The sequence below is a fragment of the Impatiens glandulifera genome, chromosome 1, assembly GCF_907164915.1.
Source record: "Impatiens glandulifera chromosome 1, dImpGla2.1, whole genome shotgun sequence".
Lineage (NCBI taxonomy): Eukaryota > Viridiplantae > Streptophyta > Magnoliopsida > Ericales > Balsaminaceae > Impatiens > Impatiens glandulifera.
In genome coordinates, this window is record NC_061862.1 from 120,794,804 (window position 1) to 120,811,079 (window position 16,276).

At 33.5% G+C, this 16,276-nt stretch overlaps 1 protein-coding gene across 1 annotated transcript; it reads right to left on the reverse strand.

Annotated features, from left to right (window-relative positions):
• Positions 1 to 4,375: 4,375 nt before the first annotated feature.
• On the reverse strand, positions 4,376 to 9,308 carry LOC124919837 (cyclin-dependent kinase D-3-like). The gene is made up of 7 exons (XM_047460188.1): positions 9,088 to 9,308; positions 8,471 to 8,769; positions 8,288 to 8,396; positions 7,389 to 7,514; positions 6,071 to 6,306; positions 5,713 to 6,006; positions 4,376 to 4,871 (listed from the first exon to the last, which is right to left on the reverse strand). The coding sequence occupies exons 1-7, from the start codon at positions 9,196 to 9,198 to the stop codon at positions 4,808 to 4,810; spliced, it is 1,239 nt and encodes a 412-aa protein (XP_047316144.1). The 5' UTR covers positions 9,199 to 9,308; the 3' UTR covers positions 4,376 to 4,807.
• Between the last annotated feature and the right edge of the window lie 6,968 nt (positions 9,309 to 16,276).

The window sequence follows — 16,276 nt, forward strand, 5'->3', positions numbered from 1 at the left end:
CACTACCGGGAATGTGGGGGGAGAACGATGAGGATAATGATGTGGGGGAGAACGAGGAAGAGAATATGAATGTGGAGGATAATGATGAGGGGTGTTTGAGACTCCAAAGGCAGCAGCAGCAGAACCTAAGAAGAGGTCACCACCTAGGAAGAGGTCAGAACCAAGGAGTTCAACACCTATGAATGAATGCCTACCACCTCTGAATGTAACACCTCTGAACACGGCAGCTTCGGACGTAGATAAACTGAGTTTTACAGAGAATTTGGTGTGGATTACTAAATGTACATTGTTTATTAAAAAAGCCACGAGAAGACTGGAATCTTTAAGTTCGAGCTGGGATGCAACGCCATTGTATGACAACGCCATCCACATCATACACACTGCAATGGACAAGAATAAACCTTTTAGCGATGCCATGCATAGATACTTCAAAGATCGAACACCCAATGAAGAAGATGGGGTACACGATGAGGGGGGTCATGATCAGGGGGCTCACGCTGAGAGAGATCACACTGAGGCCGGTCACACTAAGGGGGGTCAAAATGAGGCCGGTCAAAAAGAGGGGGGTCTAGAGGGTGGTCTCGAAGAGGAAGAGGAAGTACCTGAAAAAGATGCGTCTCCAAGAAAAAGAAGGAGAAATCCCGTGCGACATATGCAAATTCCAGTATCCCTTAAATCTCCATACATGACGCAGAACAAGTCGAAGATCATCGAGCCTGCCCAAATTGATGAACTCGCGGAAAGAGAATTGGTTGCTTCCAAAAAACAAAAAAAATATCCCCTACATATAATAGAACTTCCAGCACGCCTTCAATCTTAATATATGAAGAAGAACAAGCAAAGAAATAAAGAGTTCTTCGATTTTGTCATGTTAGAATACCGAGATGAAGTCGTTGTGGGGTTTATTTATGCAAATGAAGATGATCCGAATGCGAGGTAAATCAAGCTTTCTTAGTTTCATGTTAGTTATATTATGTTTGCTGAGTTAAGGGTCCCGAAAGTGTGGTTTCGGGACCCGAAAATGGGATTAAATCATGTTTGGCTGAATTAAGGGTCCCGAAAGTGTGGTTTCGGGACCCGAAATGGGTGGTTTCAGGACTCAAAATGGTGTTTCAGGACCTGAAATGGGTTGTTTCAGGATCTGAAATGGTGTTTTGGGTCCCAAAATAGGGTATTTCGGGACCCGAAATGGTGTTTCAGGACCTGAAATGGGTGGTTTCGGGACCTGAAATGGTGTTTCGGGACCCGAAATAAAGATTTTTAACTTGTTTTCTTCTTTATGTGGTTTCAGGAAGAAAGTATTCTATGTATCCGAGTTTACCAATATCAACATAGAGTAATTTCAATCCATGAAAAATGAATGCCTAGTTGAAAGTGGGATTATTGATGCGTGGGCAAACATACTCACTCAGCATTGCAAATCATCTTCCGAAGGGAAAATAGTTTTTTCGACAATCGTGTTTGTAAGTCTCTATATCTTTCATTGTTGTTTAAACCAATTGTCTTATTGTGATGTAATTTCATTCATAACCTTGAATAGGGTTTGTGTAGAGTATATATATACATGAACATTCTATAACCTAATGGGCCGTATCTCCGGCCCATTTAATCATATATAATAATAGAATATCATAGTCTAACACCCCTCCTCAAGTTGGAGCATGCAAGTCACAAATGCCCAACTTGGATCTAAAATGGTCGAATAATTATTTCTCAAGAGGCTTAGTGAGAATATCAGCCAATTGAGAAGTCGTGGGAACATGGGAAACAACAATAGTCCCATTTTGGATATGATCCCGTAAGAAATGTGTAATAAATTAATAGTTATCTTGGGTTTTCTATATAATGTTGGCCTAATTAATTATTGGAGATCTCTAAATTAGTGGCTACATTAGTGATTAGATTAGTGAATCTCAATGTTATAATCTTGCATATAGTTTACATTTTTTATTAAATAAAAAAATGAATTATAATTCTTTAGAAAGGGTATCTTACTTATTTTTGTATAATAATAATAATATTTATACACCAACAATACAAATATAGTTTAGATCAAACCGATCGGATTGTTTGTGTCAAATAAAATTTGTTTAAGACTTAAAATAAATAAACTTGACCAAAATTATAGACTTAAAATAAATAAACCTGACCAAAATTAGCCTAAGTATTCATATTACGCTATAAATAAAAAATAAATAAACTCGATTTCATGATAAAAATGGTATGACGATGAGTATTCATATTTAATCTTCAACTCGTACCCAAAATTTCAAAATGCGTGGTCTGACCGGTCGGACCACAAAACGTGTGAATGGTGGTTCCGAATTCTAACTTTTATGCGGGTACTTTTCGAACTAGCCAAAATCCGTTCTTACAGGACAGTTTGTCCAAAAATCTGACGCAGAAATTTTTGGTTCGAAATGTTAGCTCACTACATAAAACTTTTTCCCTTTCTCTCTTCCGGCTCAAACCTAAAACAAAAATTTTTGTTGACAACTCAGTTGGCAGCTCTAGAAAGGGATCTTCTGTACCACAACATGAACCCTCTCCTATACTTCAAGGCAAAAATCTTTGAAGGGTTAAGGTTGAGAGATAAGATTTTTGTTTGCTTGTGGTACAAGAGATAGTACAGGTTGTGTACAGCATGTCCTCTCTTTGGCAGCTCCCACCTGACATGAGTGAAATCGGCAACGATGCTGACAGCTCTATTGGTCTCCTGACTTTCATTCGACGTTTATATAACGCATCGCACAAATTTCGTCCTACCCAAGTCCGAAAGGGCTTTGACGTGGTCTTGACAACAGTTTCTCTCAGCGATGACAATTTCTCTCAACAACGGCAATTTGATTTGTGATTTTGTTGAGAGGAATTGTATGTTAATTATTGGATTTCTGATTTTCTGTTGTCTTTTATTTGAGATTATATGTTATTTGGTACTTTGTTCTTGTAATAGTAATTTAACCAAAAATAAACTATAATAAATTTTACTTTTAAGATTTCATACACAAGATTTAATTTATTAAAAAAATGTATAAAGTACTATGCTCCCTCCTAAAAATATATTATTATTAAAAAATAATACATCTTTCCTTTTTTTTCTCATTAGAAAGGTGAGCTAAAACATATTTATCATTGCTTATTTCCTAAACATAGGAAAAAAAACCCAATTCTTATATTTTAAAAATTCTTATGAAAATAATCAATGCAAATTAAATATAAAAAAATTGTGTTTTACAACACCAAAAAATAAAAATATGAAAAATAGAGTTTAGACTAAAATAAGAATACAATTAATTAGCTTAAAACTCCTCCAGACACTTTTTGAATGATATGTAAAGACCTCCTCCGATATCATCAATTAACCTGATTTCATACTAGAAATCTCTATATATCTACCCCGAATGACCCATTTCAACTATCTATCTCGGCAACCGAAGTGGGAAATACTAATTAGTTGTATAACTGTTAATTTAATGTAAATACCCTTGGCGATCCATATTCTGATGATACAAATAACTTACATTATATAATGACCAGAAGGAGTGATCAAATTATTCAAATTCTAAGATGATTAGTAGAAAGATAGGGCATTACAGTAATACCCAAAAGCTTCTTCTTGTAGGAGAAGGTGATTTCTCATTTTCTACTTCCCTAGCCAGAGCTTTTGGTTATGCTTCTAACATGGTTGCCACTTCTCTTCTTTCGCAAGGTAATCTGACTACCATTTTGATCTCTTTTTTTGACAATTATTATTTCTCTTACTCGATCTCTTGTACAGAAGAACTGGTGTTGAAGCATGGGAATAGTGAAAACAACCAGAAGGAGCTATGGAGTTTAGGGTACTCGTGATAAGTTGAAGTACCACACATTCGACTCATTATTTTCAACTTCCCTCACTCTTGGCCATATTTGTGGCCTCAGTGAGACAACTACTTGTTTAACTGATAGACATAGGAAATGATGGAGGGATATTTCAGAAGTGCGAAGATTATGTTAAGAAAAAGGTGGTGAAGTTCATGTGACTCCTCACAGAGTTGATCATCCTTATAACAAATGGGAATTGACCACATTGGGAGAAGAGGCTGGTTTTACATTGATTGAGAAATCTTTGTTTGATAAGTATGAATATACAGCTATCAAAATACGAGGAGCAGATAGTAGAGGTGATCGAACTTTTCCCATCTCTACTAGTTTGCTTAGATTTACTAAGTCTTAATAATAATCGACTTCTTAAATGAGACCATGGATCAATAGATTCAGAGATTGAGAATTTTTATTTGATATCCTCTATACAACACCACAGGCAAGCCAACCGATTCTAGGAAATCAAAAAGTATTGTAAAAGGTGTGACAATCTTAATAATATATCGATTTAGAAAGAAAAATAAAACTATAATATAGAAGATGCTTGAACAGAAAAGCCAAAGTTTCTCAAAGCATATTTCTCAATCAGTGTATAATGTTTACTGCAATTACAATCATCTTCTTGGCTCAATTAACAAACAATAAAGCAAAAATAAAAAATAAAATCAATTGAGACAATCAATCAATTCCATAGATTGTCATTGTTAGCCACTTTGCAAGAGTGGAAACACAAAGGGTTTCATGATTGAGAATTTGGAAACCAGCAATTGCTCTGATTAGAATGACAAAGAAGTCTGCATTAATTAATAAAATAAAATAAGACTTAGTTTTCTTGTAAAAGAAACATGGGAAGAATAAAAAATAGAAAGGTTTTATTTCTTCTATTCACACATTGCCTGAGAATAAAGATATGTTGATGGAAACTTAGTAGAATCTGGGTGGGTTATTCTTCTTCTGGCAGTTGAAATTCCAGATCTAACTTTCTATTCAGATGTGATCTAACCGCACTGCAGAAGAAAGGGAAATAATGAAAATTTGAAGACAGTATAGAGCGCGTTTTCAAAGTTTTAGAGAAAGCAGTTAAACAACTAAAGATAGAACAAAAGGAGCTCAAAGATAGCTAAGATAACATTTATTCATCATTCCTTATCCAATTCCATATTAAGAGAATTGTGTTTGCTGAGTTATAAAACTCAGCTAAAATTCCTTGTCCATTTCTATCCAACTACTTGTCTTAGAGCTTGTCTGATCTTGGGTTATTCATAAATAAATAAACATTATCACATCACTTTATTCATTAAGTTTTGAATATAAAACACAGGAATTTAAATTTTGAATATAAAACACAGTAATTTAACCCAAATAATCCCAAAAAACCCACTTTTTCATCAGACAATATTTTAATTTCATAACCTAATATTTTCCAAATAACCCCACATCAAACAAGCTCTATTGCAAATGAGCTTGTGGAAGCAATTCAAACAAGGTGGATCCTTTGGATGTAAACATGAGCAATTTTTTAGGCGATGGTTAATGGTGTGCCATGTGGTTTCATGGAGATCCATCTCGCCTTTGATCCTTACTTTTGCTATGGACGGAATCAGCCGAATTATTAAGGTGGCTGAACAGAGAGCATGGATTCAATGATTGAATATGAGATGTAGAGCTTGTTTGATGTAGTTTTTTTTTTTTTTAATTTCTTGTCAAAAGGCTATTTCAAGGGAATGAATGATTAATCATAAGAGCATAGAAACAAGGAAAATAAGATTAGAACCAACCCCCATTAAGAACTGGAAATTAACATAATTAAATAAACAAACATATTTAAGCCTCAATCATATCACGTACCTGGTGATTGTTGGTCTATTAGGAGGTCCTGATCCAAATATAGAAAAATCTACCGACGTTGGTAGAATTTCAGTCCTCTCACCTGTATACTCATCTGCTTCATCAGATTGGTGCACATTTTCTTCATGTGCCACACGTTGTGGCATAACTCTCCTCGATTTTCTTGGAGGAGACAGAACAGTAGGACCATCAGATTGATTATAGTCTGAAACCGTAGAGTTCTGGGATTCCCTTTTGGGAGGTGGCCTTGGGAGTAAAACTGGTTCTGTCGGTGGAGGTCCAGATGAAAAGTACCTTTAATAAAAATATATTTTAGTTAGAAAACAAAAGGATATGATTTATGTGATAAATTTCATACCTGTGCTCCAAAGCCTGCTGGGAAGTGATCCGCAATTTTGGATCATACATAAACATCTTTGACAATAGATCCAATGCATCATCACTAGCCATAGGAAACAACTGTCTTAGAGACTGTCCAGGGACATATTGATATTCAACATAATCTGGAAGATATTGCATATCAGGCCACTGAGAGGACTTTGGAGTCCCAAAAGCAGCAAAAATCTTTCCCAACTGATCCATATCACTGTTACCCTGAAATAAAACTCAATTCATACATTTGTTTTTGCAATTGATGAGATTTGAATTTTCACCTCCTGTTCAGGAATGAGATCTCTAACTATTAGGAACAGATAAAAGCCAATCAATTAGAAATCCGTATGTAGAATTTTGGAAACCCTTTTTTGCATATGGGTGTGAGTTTGGATGATGGAAACCCCTTTTTGCATATGCGTGTGGGTTTGGGTGATGGAAACCCTTTTTTGCATATGGGTGTGGGTTTGGATGATAAAACATATATAAGTTTATGAATTTATATCTTATAATGTTATCTCATCTTGCTCCACATCCAGATGAGATATTTGACAAACAAAAATTGTATTCAAAAAACTTCCCTAGACAGATCCAGACACGGACCCGAATAAAATTTCCAAATGGCTTCATTATTTTATATATGGAATCATTTCCTCCGCTCAAGCCTTATAAAGGGATATTTGGTGTATTTGGAATGACAGGATTTTTTCTCACTAGCACAACAACACTCTACTTACTTCCATGATCCCTACTTCAATTAAGGGTGATGTCGATGAGAATCGAACTTAGACCTTAATGTCTTAAGTAATACTCTTGCGACTTGAGCTACTCTGGGTGGGTTTGGATTGATTGAGGAGACTAAAAGTTGCTTTCATCCACAGAGAGGAGGCAAGAATTGTTCTACTTAAGTTAGTTGAATAGGATGCCCCTGTTAAGAACGGAGTACTTAACCTTAAAGATAATTGAGATGGTAAACTATCTATTTAGAAACTTAAGGTTCAATCCTAGACAGAGAGAGAAGGTCAAATCATAGTAAATTGCAAAGAAGAAAATAATTATTCTGATGATACTAGTCATCAAAAGAAAATGCATTTTAAGTAAATAAGATACTAGCATAGAGAATTAGAGATCTATCCATAGTAACATGAAACCCTTTTAATTTTGTAATTTTTTGTACACAGCAGCACTCTAGCCATCAATATGAATTAGATTACATGGAGTAAGAGGATTGAGACAAACTGTAGCGATCAGGAGATGCAAAATATCGCCTAAATTAACTTACAGAAATAACAAAGTAAATCCACCTGTAGAAAAGGCCGTCGTAGGAGGAGTTCAGCAAATATACAACCTGCAGCCCATACATCAACTGCCGGACCATAAGCCTTGGCACCAAACAGTAGCTCAGGTGCCCTATACCATCGAGCAAAGACCTACTCGAGAGTCATGAGATTTCGAATAAGAATTGCACAATGAGAAGATCAAGAAATCTATTGTAATAGAAAACTTATTTTGATGCAAATTGAATGCTTATCTATGGAAGTAACTATAGCCAAGAAGTTTTGGACTCTGAAAATGGAATCTGGCACCACAAGGCATTTCCACCCATAAAAAAGGATTAACAATTTCACACCAAAGATGATGAAGTTAGTTGAACGAACTCGTATCAAGATAGTTCATTTTCCAAGAGTTAAGGAAAAAACAATATTTTGTTTACAGATAGTTTTCATTAAGCTTTTGGTATAAATTTGCCAAAAAGCATTGCTCCATAAGAAATATAAATGGACCACCTTCACTTTTTCATGCAAAACCAAAACGTTGAGAGCTAGAATTTGCTTGGTTTAACTACCACAACAAAATATCAGAGACTATTAAGCAACATAAAAACAAAATATCAGACTTCAAATGCTAATAAGAGTTCAACAAAACCAGCTACAGCAAGTTGCGTTGTTCTCTATGCTAATATAACAAGATAATTAGAAGTCTAGGGTTGAGATAGAGAAGAAGCCACTAGAATTACATTATCAAAACATCTGAATATCTATTCGATTAACATCATTATTTATGCTATTTCATTACTAACAATAAATTGACTACTAGCCAACCCATTTTAACAAACTAGGCCCATTAAAAACAAACTCTTCTAATACTTGTTGACCTATTTTCATCTCAACCTGCTGACCTCATAGAAAAAAGATAAATATACCTGGTGAGTGAATCTACGATCTGGACTGCCATATAAACGGGCTAAGCCAAAATCTGCCAATTTTAACTGTCCACCAGGTCCTATTAATAGATTGTTTGGTTTCATATCCCTGAAAAGGATAATGACCCTTAGAACAGGTACTAGAAATAGATGCCACCAATTATTATTCACATAAAGACATACCTATGCAATACCCAGTTCTTGTGGCAGAAAGCAAGCCCCTTCAATGTCATCTGAATGTATGATTTTGTATCTGCTGGTGAAAGAACGATATTTCTATCACGGATAACAGCTTCTAGATCCGTTTGCATGAACTCAAACACAAGGTGCAGATTTTCTTTATAAGGGAATGCATCACTCAGTTCTATTATATTCGGATCTTTCATCTCCTTAAGCAATTTGATTTCTCTCAGAGCTGTAAAATTCACACCTTCCTTCTGCTTCCCAAGTCGGATTTTCTTAATTGCAACTGTCTGACCCGTCTGAGCTAACCATGTAAAAAGACCCTCAACATCAGAAAAGAGACAAAAACAAGCTGGCAATAGACAAGAAAATTACTCCAAATACAGATGGTCTACAAACCACACAATGAACTCTTAATTTAGATAGACATTTGATTTTTAGTAATCCACTGTAGTAGTCAACAGAGAACTCTTTCTAGTTGGTATTTTCAGGAGCTAGAAGGAGGAGATTGAAGTGTATGCCGGATAGAAAACACAAGAGTAAAAAAACTTGGGCCAAGACAAAATATGTAACTTGGTGTAGATCATAGCTCTCAATAGGGGAAGAATAAACAGTACCTTAGTGTCGATCGCCTTGTAAACAACACCATAAGTTCCTTCTCCAAGCACCTCACGTTTCAGATACCGATCGGCTACTTTCTTTGAGAGCAAGTTATCAGTTCCTGACATTGATGCAGCTTCGGATAGAGAAATTATATAGTACTGGCTAGATTTCTTCTTCACCGACTGACTGCGTCAATTCCTAGATTGCATGATTTGCATCTCCTCTTCCCGACTTACTCCCGGCAATTGCAATTTGTTCTTTCATTATAAGGGAGAAAGTGGAGTTACTAAGTGAAGAGCGTAGAGGAGAGGAAGACCTAGGTGGGTAAACGGGTCGGATCAAGTCCACCTGATTCAGGTGCTTGACTATGAAATTTGCACAAAAATATATATATAATAACTTTATTTCATCACAATCTTACAAATTAACACAAAACCCTATTTTAATTATAATATTTATACTCAGATCTCTTTCTAAAAAAAATAAACTCTACAAAAGTTGATGTTTCAAATAATTGACTCTTTTAATAGTATTTAGTAACGGAAAAGATTTTATTTTTTTTTCAATCACTTAAATTTGAGTAAATGTTGCGATTCATTCGGTCCCAATATCTTATTTAGTCGGGTCGGTTTTTTTATCTCGAATTTTATAATCCGAATAATATTTTCAATCGTTTCGTTTGTAGGTCGTTTGTTACGTATACTCTCTGTTGGTGATCATTTCTTGAGTCCGTGTTCGTCCCTTTCTTAACAACAAATGAGATGAAATAATCGGATATGAAGTTATTTTTTATTTTTTTCAATAAAAAATTACTCGATTTGATCTTTCATATGGAGCACCTCTTACAGGTATCATCCCTTCATTTGTATGAATTTCTCACTATTTTGGTTATATATGTAGATGGTTCATTTTCATTTGGCGGGATTTTTTTCGGCGTTGCTTATCAACCATTGGCTAAGCATAATTTTAACTGTTGTTTAGAATCTTTGATAGAGATTTTTTTGACTATGTTTTATTGATTCGTTCGGCTTGCTTTACTACAAACGTCATCGTTCAATAACTTAAATGAGTTTGTCTTTGAAAGAATCTTCAACAAATTGCATAATCGTTTGATCATTAAAATTTTTAATGAGAGTTTTATTTTTGTAAATTGTTTATGCAATTTAATATTTAGATAATCAATTATTGATTTTGACTTTGTAGACGTTATATTGTATTATTTACTAATTAATTTTTCATGTATAACTCTTATTTGAATTTAATGTGAATTAATTCTTTATCAAAATAAACTCAAAAGTCAAAACCCTATATTTATATGAAGAAGTTGCAAAGAGGTATCTTTTTGGTCTCTTGATTACTTTTTTTTTATCATAACTCAGAATTTGTGTGTTGGTATTTTGTTTGATACACCTCGTATTTAGTTGGATCGAACTTTTTTATCATATATTTTTCATTTTGATTTTTTATAATTTGAAAAATGTTATTAATTGTTGATGACATATGTAAACATATTTTAAATTGACTAATACCCCCAACCTTGACCCAAATTCAAAATATGAATTTAGATAAGTTAATTTAGTTTTCGTTAAATTTGGATTTAATTAGGTTAGGTAAAAAAAATGGTTAACTCATTAATATCATTACATTCAAGAGCCTCCATCATTCTTATGTCCACATCCTCTCTTAAAATAGTCAAAACAGTTTATTAAACTTTTTTAGTTAGTATTAATGGTAGTTTGTTGTAAAATCTCAATATAAAAGAAAGATGTAATTGTTGGATAACAACTTGAATGATAAATTTTCAATTTACAACTTTTATTTTAAATTATCATGGTGACAAATTGTTATATTTTGTTGTCTCTATTTGACCACTAGTGGATGGTTTATTCATATGAATAAGGAGGCGATGAATCTGAATGTCGATAATTGAAGCAGAAGGCATTTTGCCAACGACTTTCTCGATGACATTTTGTCCCGGATTGAAGTGTATCGAAGAGTCGGGTGAATCAATCATAGACAAATCATGTGTTATATCATGATAACCTATATCGATTATGGATGAATTCATTTATTTCGTTCCTGTTTCTCAATGTCGATTATGGATGAATTCATTTATTTCGTTCCTGTTTCTCAATGTGTCGCCTATAGAACCGCAAATTTTGATTAAGAGGATACCATTTCTATCCCTCTAGTTTGCTGGAAGTGAAGGCGAAGAAGAAGAATGGACAAAGGAAATCTTCTAGCTTCTCTCTATATATAATTGGATTATTGGTTTTCTCTATAATTCTTGGGTTATTTTAATTTTTATTTGCTCGAAGAGTTCGTACTTGCAAACCCTAACGACGTCCAATGATTATAGAATTTTATGGAGTCGGAAGGTGAATAATCATAAGATGAAATATGCCATTGAAATTGTGGAAAAATTCATTAAGCGGACGTCCAAGAAAATGTGTTACAATCGGTGAATGTTGGAATTTATAGTATCCATTATATAATAAATATTTTGTAAATGTCATATTTAATATATACCAAAATAATGTGATCTAATAACGTGAATTTAAGTTTGGGTATATTTGTCATGAATATAAAGTGATGATACTTAAGTGACATTTCTAATTTTATGAAGGGACTAAATTAGAAATGACTTAACTATAATAACTAATTTAATGTTGGTTATATGTAACGGTAATAATTCTCATTTGAAGTACGAACAATTATTCTTTGCGTCCCATCAAAAGAGAGAGAAAATCATTGATGTAATCATCAAATTGGAATAACCATTCCACCTAAAGAAAGTATAAGGAAAGAGAACATTAAAGAATCATTTCATCCATACAAAGTCTAAGAAAGAGAAGATTCACAATATGAATTAAAGTACGCTTCCGCTGCATTCAGATTTTAATTTCTCACACATTATATTAGATTTTAATTTGGATAATTCTAACAGTGAAATGCTCATTTTCACTCTTACAATGGAGATATGGAAATAGCTAGAAAGGAACTCAACGAGATAGTTTCAAAGAATTCTAATCGGGTAGACCGTAGAGACCTCTCATGGATTAATAATGGTAGCTTCTCCTATGGAATTTCTCAAGAGTTAAAGGAGATAGAGAAAATGGTGATAAAAGAAATGGAGAACTTGCAATAGCAATTGAAGAGTCTTAAACTTTTTATTGCTCCAATTCGTGTGATTTTAATTTGCAATAGATTTTAATTTGCTTCAAGAGTTAAAGGAGACTACTACATCATGAACTTGTTAAGGACGAGCTTAGAGCCTTCCAATCATATCTTAGTGTGAATTCAAATTAGAGGGTTGAGGCTAGGATGATTGCCTAACCTATTGTTGGAAAACCAAAAATGAAGTTGATGGACTTCTGAATGCGAGGACGACTTTGTCAGATAAAATGAGATTTTTGATAGTTTCTTCAACACAGAGAAAGATCACATTGCAATCGCAAAAGAAAGGGGTTGGTTGACATGATTTGTCAAAACCACAAAATGTTAAATTGGTTTCTTTAAAAAAATTAAAATTGTAAATGTTGAAAGTTGCCCATTGATGAAGAAAAGACATTCCATGGTGATTGTTTTGAATGGTCAAACGAAGACTTCAGTGTCTATATTGGGTAGCTAAAAAATGAAACTTGATGAATTGGATTTGCTAAGACAATATGACTACATGATTGTAGTTTGATGTTTCATTAATTTAATTTGTTTTTGTTAAGGTGAAACTTTTTTTTCTAATACATTTCTCATTAAAAAGAGGACGTAAAAATAATAAAACAGTTTAATAAAACTGTTAGTTAATATTAATTACAGTTTCTTGTGCTACCACTACTCTATATAAAATAGTGATTAAATTGTTTAGATAACAATTTTAATAATAAATTTTCAGTTTACATCTTCCATTTCAAGAATTTAACATCCTCTTTCACATCTTTTTTCCTCATTTTCTCTCACTTCCCTCTCTAATATTCTCTTCCTCATTTTTTTTCGACGCAATAATCTCCTACATTATTACTTCTAGATTATAGATGAAATGGAAACTTGACTCTTATTATAAATATAAATAAATCAAAATGTGTTAAATAAAAAAATATATTAAATAGGTCAAAGACGTATTAAAAACAAAAACATATTAAATAGAGCTAAATGAGTCAAATACTTATTAAACGAGCTAAAATGCGTTAAACGAGTGAAAACGTGTTAAACGGTTCAAAAATGTGTTAAAACGAGCCAAAACGAATCAAATATTTGTTAAACGGACTAAAAACATGTTAAATAAGGTAAAAACAATATGCTAGACGAGTTAAGAACGTGTTAAATAGGGTCAAATAAGTCAAATATTTATTAAATAGTTAAAAATGTATTACTCAAGTAAAAAATGTGTTAAATAGTCAAAATGTGTTAAATAGTCCAAAACGTATTGACACAAGACAAAGACGTATTGAACGAGACAAATAAATAAATAAAAATTATTTAGTTTGGGTTACCCAATCTATATCAATGAATAATATAGGTTGGATAACGAGTTGAGTAAATTTAATTTGGGTTGAATATGAGTTTGGTAATACGGGTTGAGATTACTTATTTGCTCACCCCTAGTTGATAGGTTGTTTGCTACTCATACTCTCATATTGTATTGGTGATCATCTCTCGAGTTTGTGTCTCCCTTTCTTAACAACAAAAGAGATGAAGTGACCGGATCTTGAATTTTGTTTCCTTTTTTCAATAAAGAGTTATTGAAACTAATTTTTCAGTTGAAAACCTCATATATATGTATCCTTATATTATTTTTATGGCTTTGTCACTTTTTTTAACCATATATGTAGATGGTTAGTTATCATTTGGCATAATATTTTTCGACGTTTCTTAGCAACCCTAGTCAAAGACAATTTTCATTATCGCTTAGAATATTTGGTAGAGATTCTTCCAATGCTATTTAATTGGTTTGTTCGGCTTGTTTTACTTCATCACTAATCGCTACGGATATTTGGAGTCACCCTAAACAAATGACAAAATTGTTGGATCTTCTTCATTATAATTTTAGTTATTGTAAATTTGTCATATCAATTATTTAACAACTAAATTTGTATTTAGTTGTTTTGATTTTATTGACATTATTTTGTAATTTTATTTTTTATATGTAACTACTTATTTGAATTAATGATAATTAATTATTTTCCAAAAAAACCCAAGTCATTTTTTTCGAGGTCATGCGTGATTTTAACCTTAGTTGGCCATTATTTAAGATTAGTTTGCGAAATATATATTTCTTATTTTTTCTCTTATTTCTTTAACAAACCTCGACATTGAATATTATGATGATGACTTTCGACTTGCTAATGAAAGGATGCAATCTATGGGTAGTCTCCCATGGACATTAGTCGTCGTAAAACCCTAACTTGGTCAATCCAACATAATCGTCGAATCCTAACTTCCTTATGCTTAAGTTTGTAAGTTCAAACTCTATTATCTAATTTCTATACAATCTTATTTACTTCTTTATTTAGTCCATACTCATTGAATGTGTTTTTTCTTAGATAAAATTAACGGTCGAATTGTCAAATTGAGACACATTATTGGTGGCCAATTAAGATTTCTAACTTTTTTTAAACCTTAAAATTTGGAGCTCTTTCTTGTTAAAATTATACAAAACGATGTTTTATTTTAATGGTTTCAAACGTCATTAACTTATTATCTATGTAAAATTTATAAATAAATAAAATACTCATTTCGCTAATTTAATTACCAAATTTCAGTGAATTGAAGATTTGACTATCGATTTTCTGAAATTTAGTAGTAAAAATTTTCATTTCATTGAATTTTGTTAGTTAAATTAGTGACATGGATCTTTTATCTTTTTTTATAAATGTCACTATAGACACCCCCATTTTTACACCGCACATATCCAATAAATACATGGTTTAATATAATACACACACTCATTTATTAGGTCGGGAGAATAAAAACATAAAATGTCATTTGAAAACCGACTTGGAAAAATCTGAAAATGATGGTATAAATATCGAAATTTAAAAACACTCAAGTCACGAGTGTCATCATACCTTCAAAATGACCAGCACAAAAAATCGTTGACTTTGAGTATAATATTGTGTTAGGGTCTAAAATTAAGGCCTCGGTCCTAGAATAAATTCCAGCAACCCTTCTCGACACCCGGTCTCGGTCTTAATGTGCACATGGGCCAGATTTCTGTTTTGTTGTATTAATATTTTGTTTTGATTTCCTTTTCTATTTTACAAACCGAATTCTGTTATTTTCTAGTATTTGTTGTAACCGAATATTATGGGGCAAAACATCACCTATATAAGGATGATCTTTCTTCCCCAAGGACCCATGAATAGAATGATGAAGATGTAACTTCGCCCCTATTCGTCTATTATTATTATTAGTATGGACCGTTTGGTATAGACCAACAGTATTTCTCTTCGCACCCTTGGTTCTTCTATCCCCTCACCCCCAAATTCTTTATTGAAAAACCTTCCGCTGCCCTTTGATTATAGAATTTCCACCGGTCTTAGAGATCAAGAACTTGATTCTTGAACCCAAAACACACCTTACGAAACAAGTCGTAAGATTCTTGGTATCAGAGCAAGACGATTCTCAAATGAAAGAAACCCGATAGCAGCAAGGATGGAGGATCTTAAGACCCTACTCGAAGGGCTGACCCAACAATATGCATCCATGAATGATGCCCTGCAACAACACGTGACCGAACAGGCTGCCTTGCACAATGCCTTTCAGCAAAATATGGACAGAAGGTATGCTGCTGGAAAAAGCTTGACAGCAAATGAAAAAGGTGCGTTTAATAATGGCCAAGATCCCCGCACCCGACCCTATGATATTGCTTCTTGCTACCTTCCTCCAACCCAGCTCACAAATGTTAATATTCATGAATTTGATGGGACTGATTTGGAGGGCTGGCTTTTATTTGCCGAGCAAATCTTTAGGGAGAGAAAGACGAATGATGCCACAAAGCTAGACATTGTCCGCACTCACTTCTCAAAAGAGGCAAGAATGTGGCATGAATCTTATTTGCAGAATCGCAACCATATGGAAGTATTGACGTGGCATAAATTCAAGAAAGATCTCTTGCTGCGATTCGGTCGCAGACCCTTGTACAATGCCAAACCCCCGCTACTACCTAAACCATGTATTGTTAACACGGTCTGGCCGAGCACAAAA

Coding starts and splice junctions, on each gene's coding strand:
- LOC124919837 (XM_047460188.1), bottom strand. CDS start 9,198: ATGTCAGGAACTGATAACTTGCTCTCAAAGAAAGTAGCCGATCGGTAT. Junction 8,770..9,087: donor ACAAGGCGATCGACACTAAG/GTACTGTTTATT, acceptor TGGTTAGCTCAG/ACGGGTCAGACAGTTGCAAT. Junction 6,007..6,070: donor CAGCAGGCTTTGGAGCACAG/GTATGAAATTTA, acceptor TTTTTATTAAAG/GTACTTTTCATCTGGACCTC.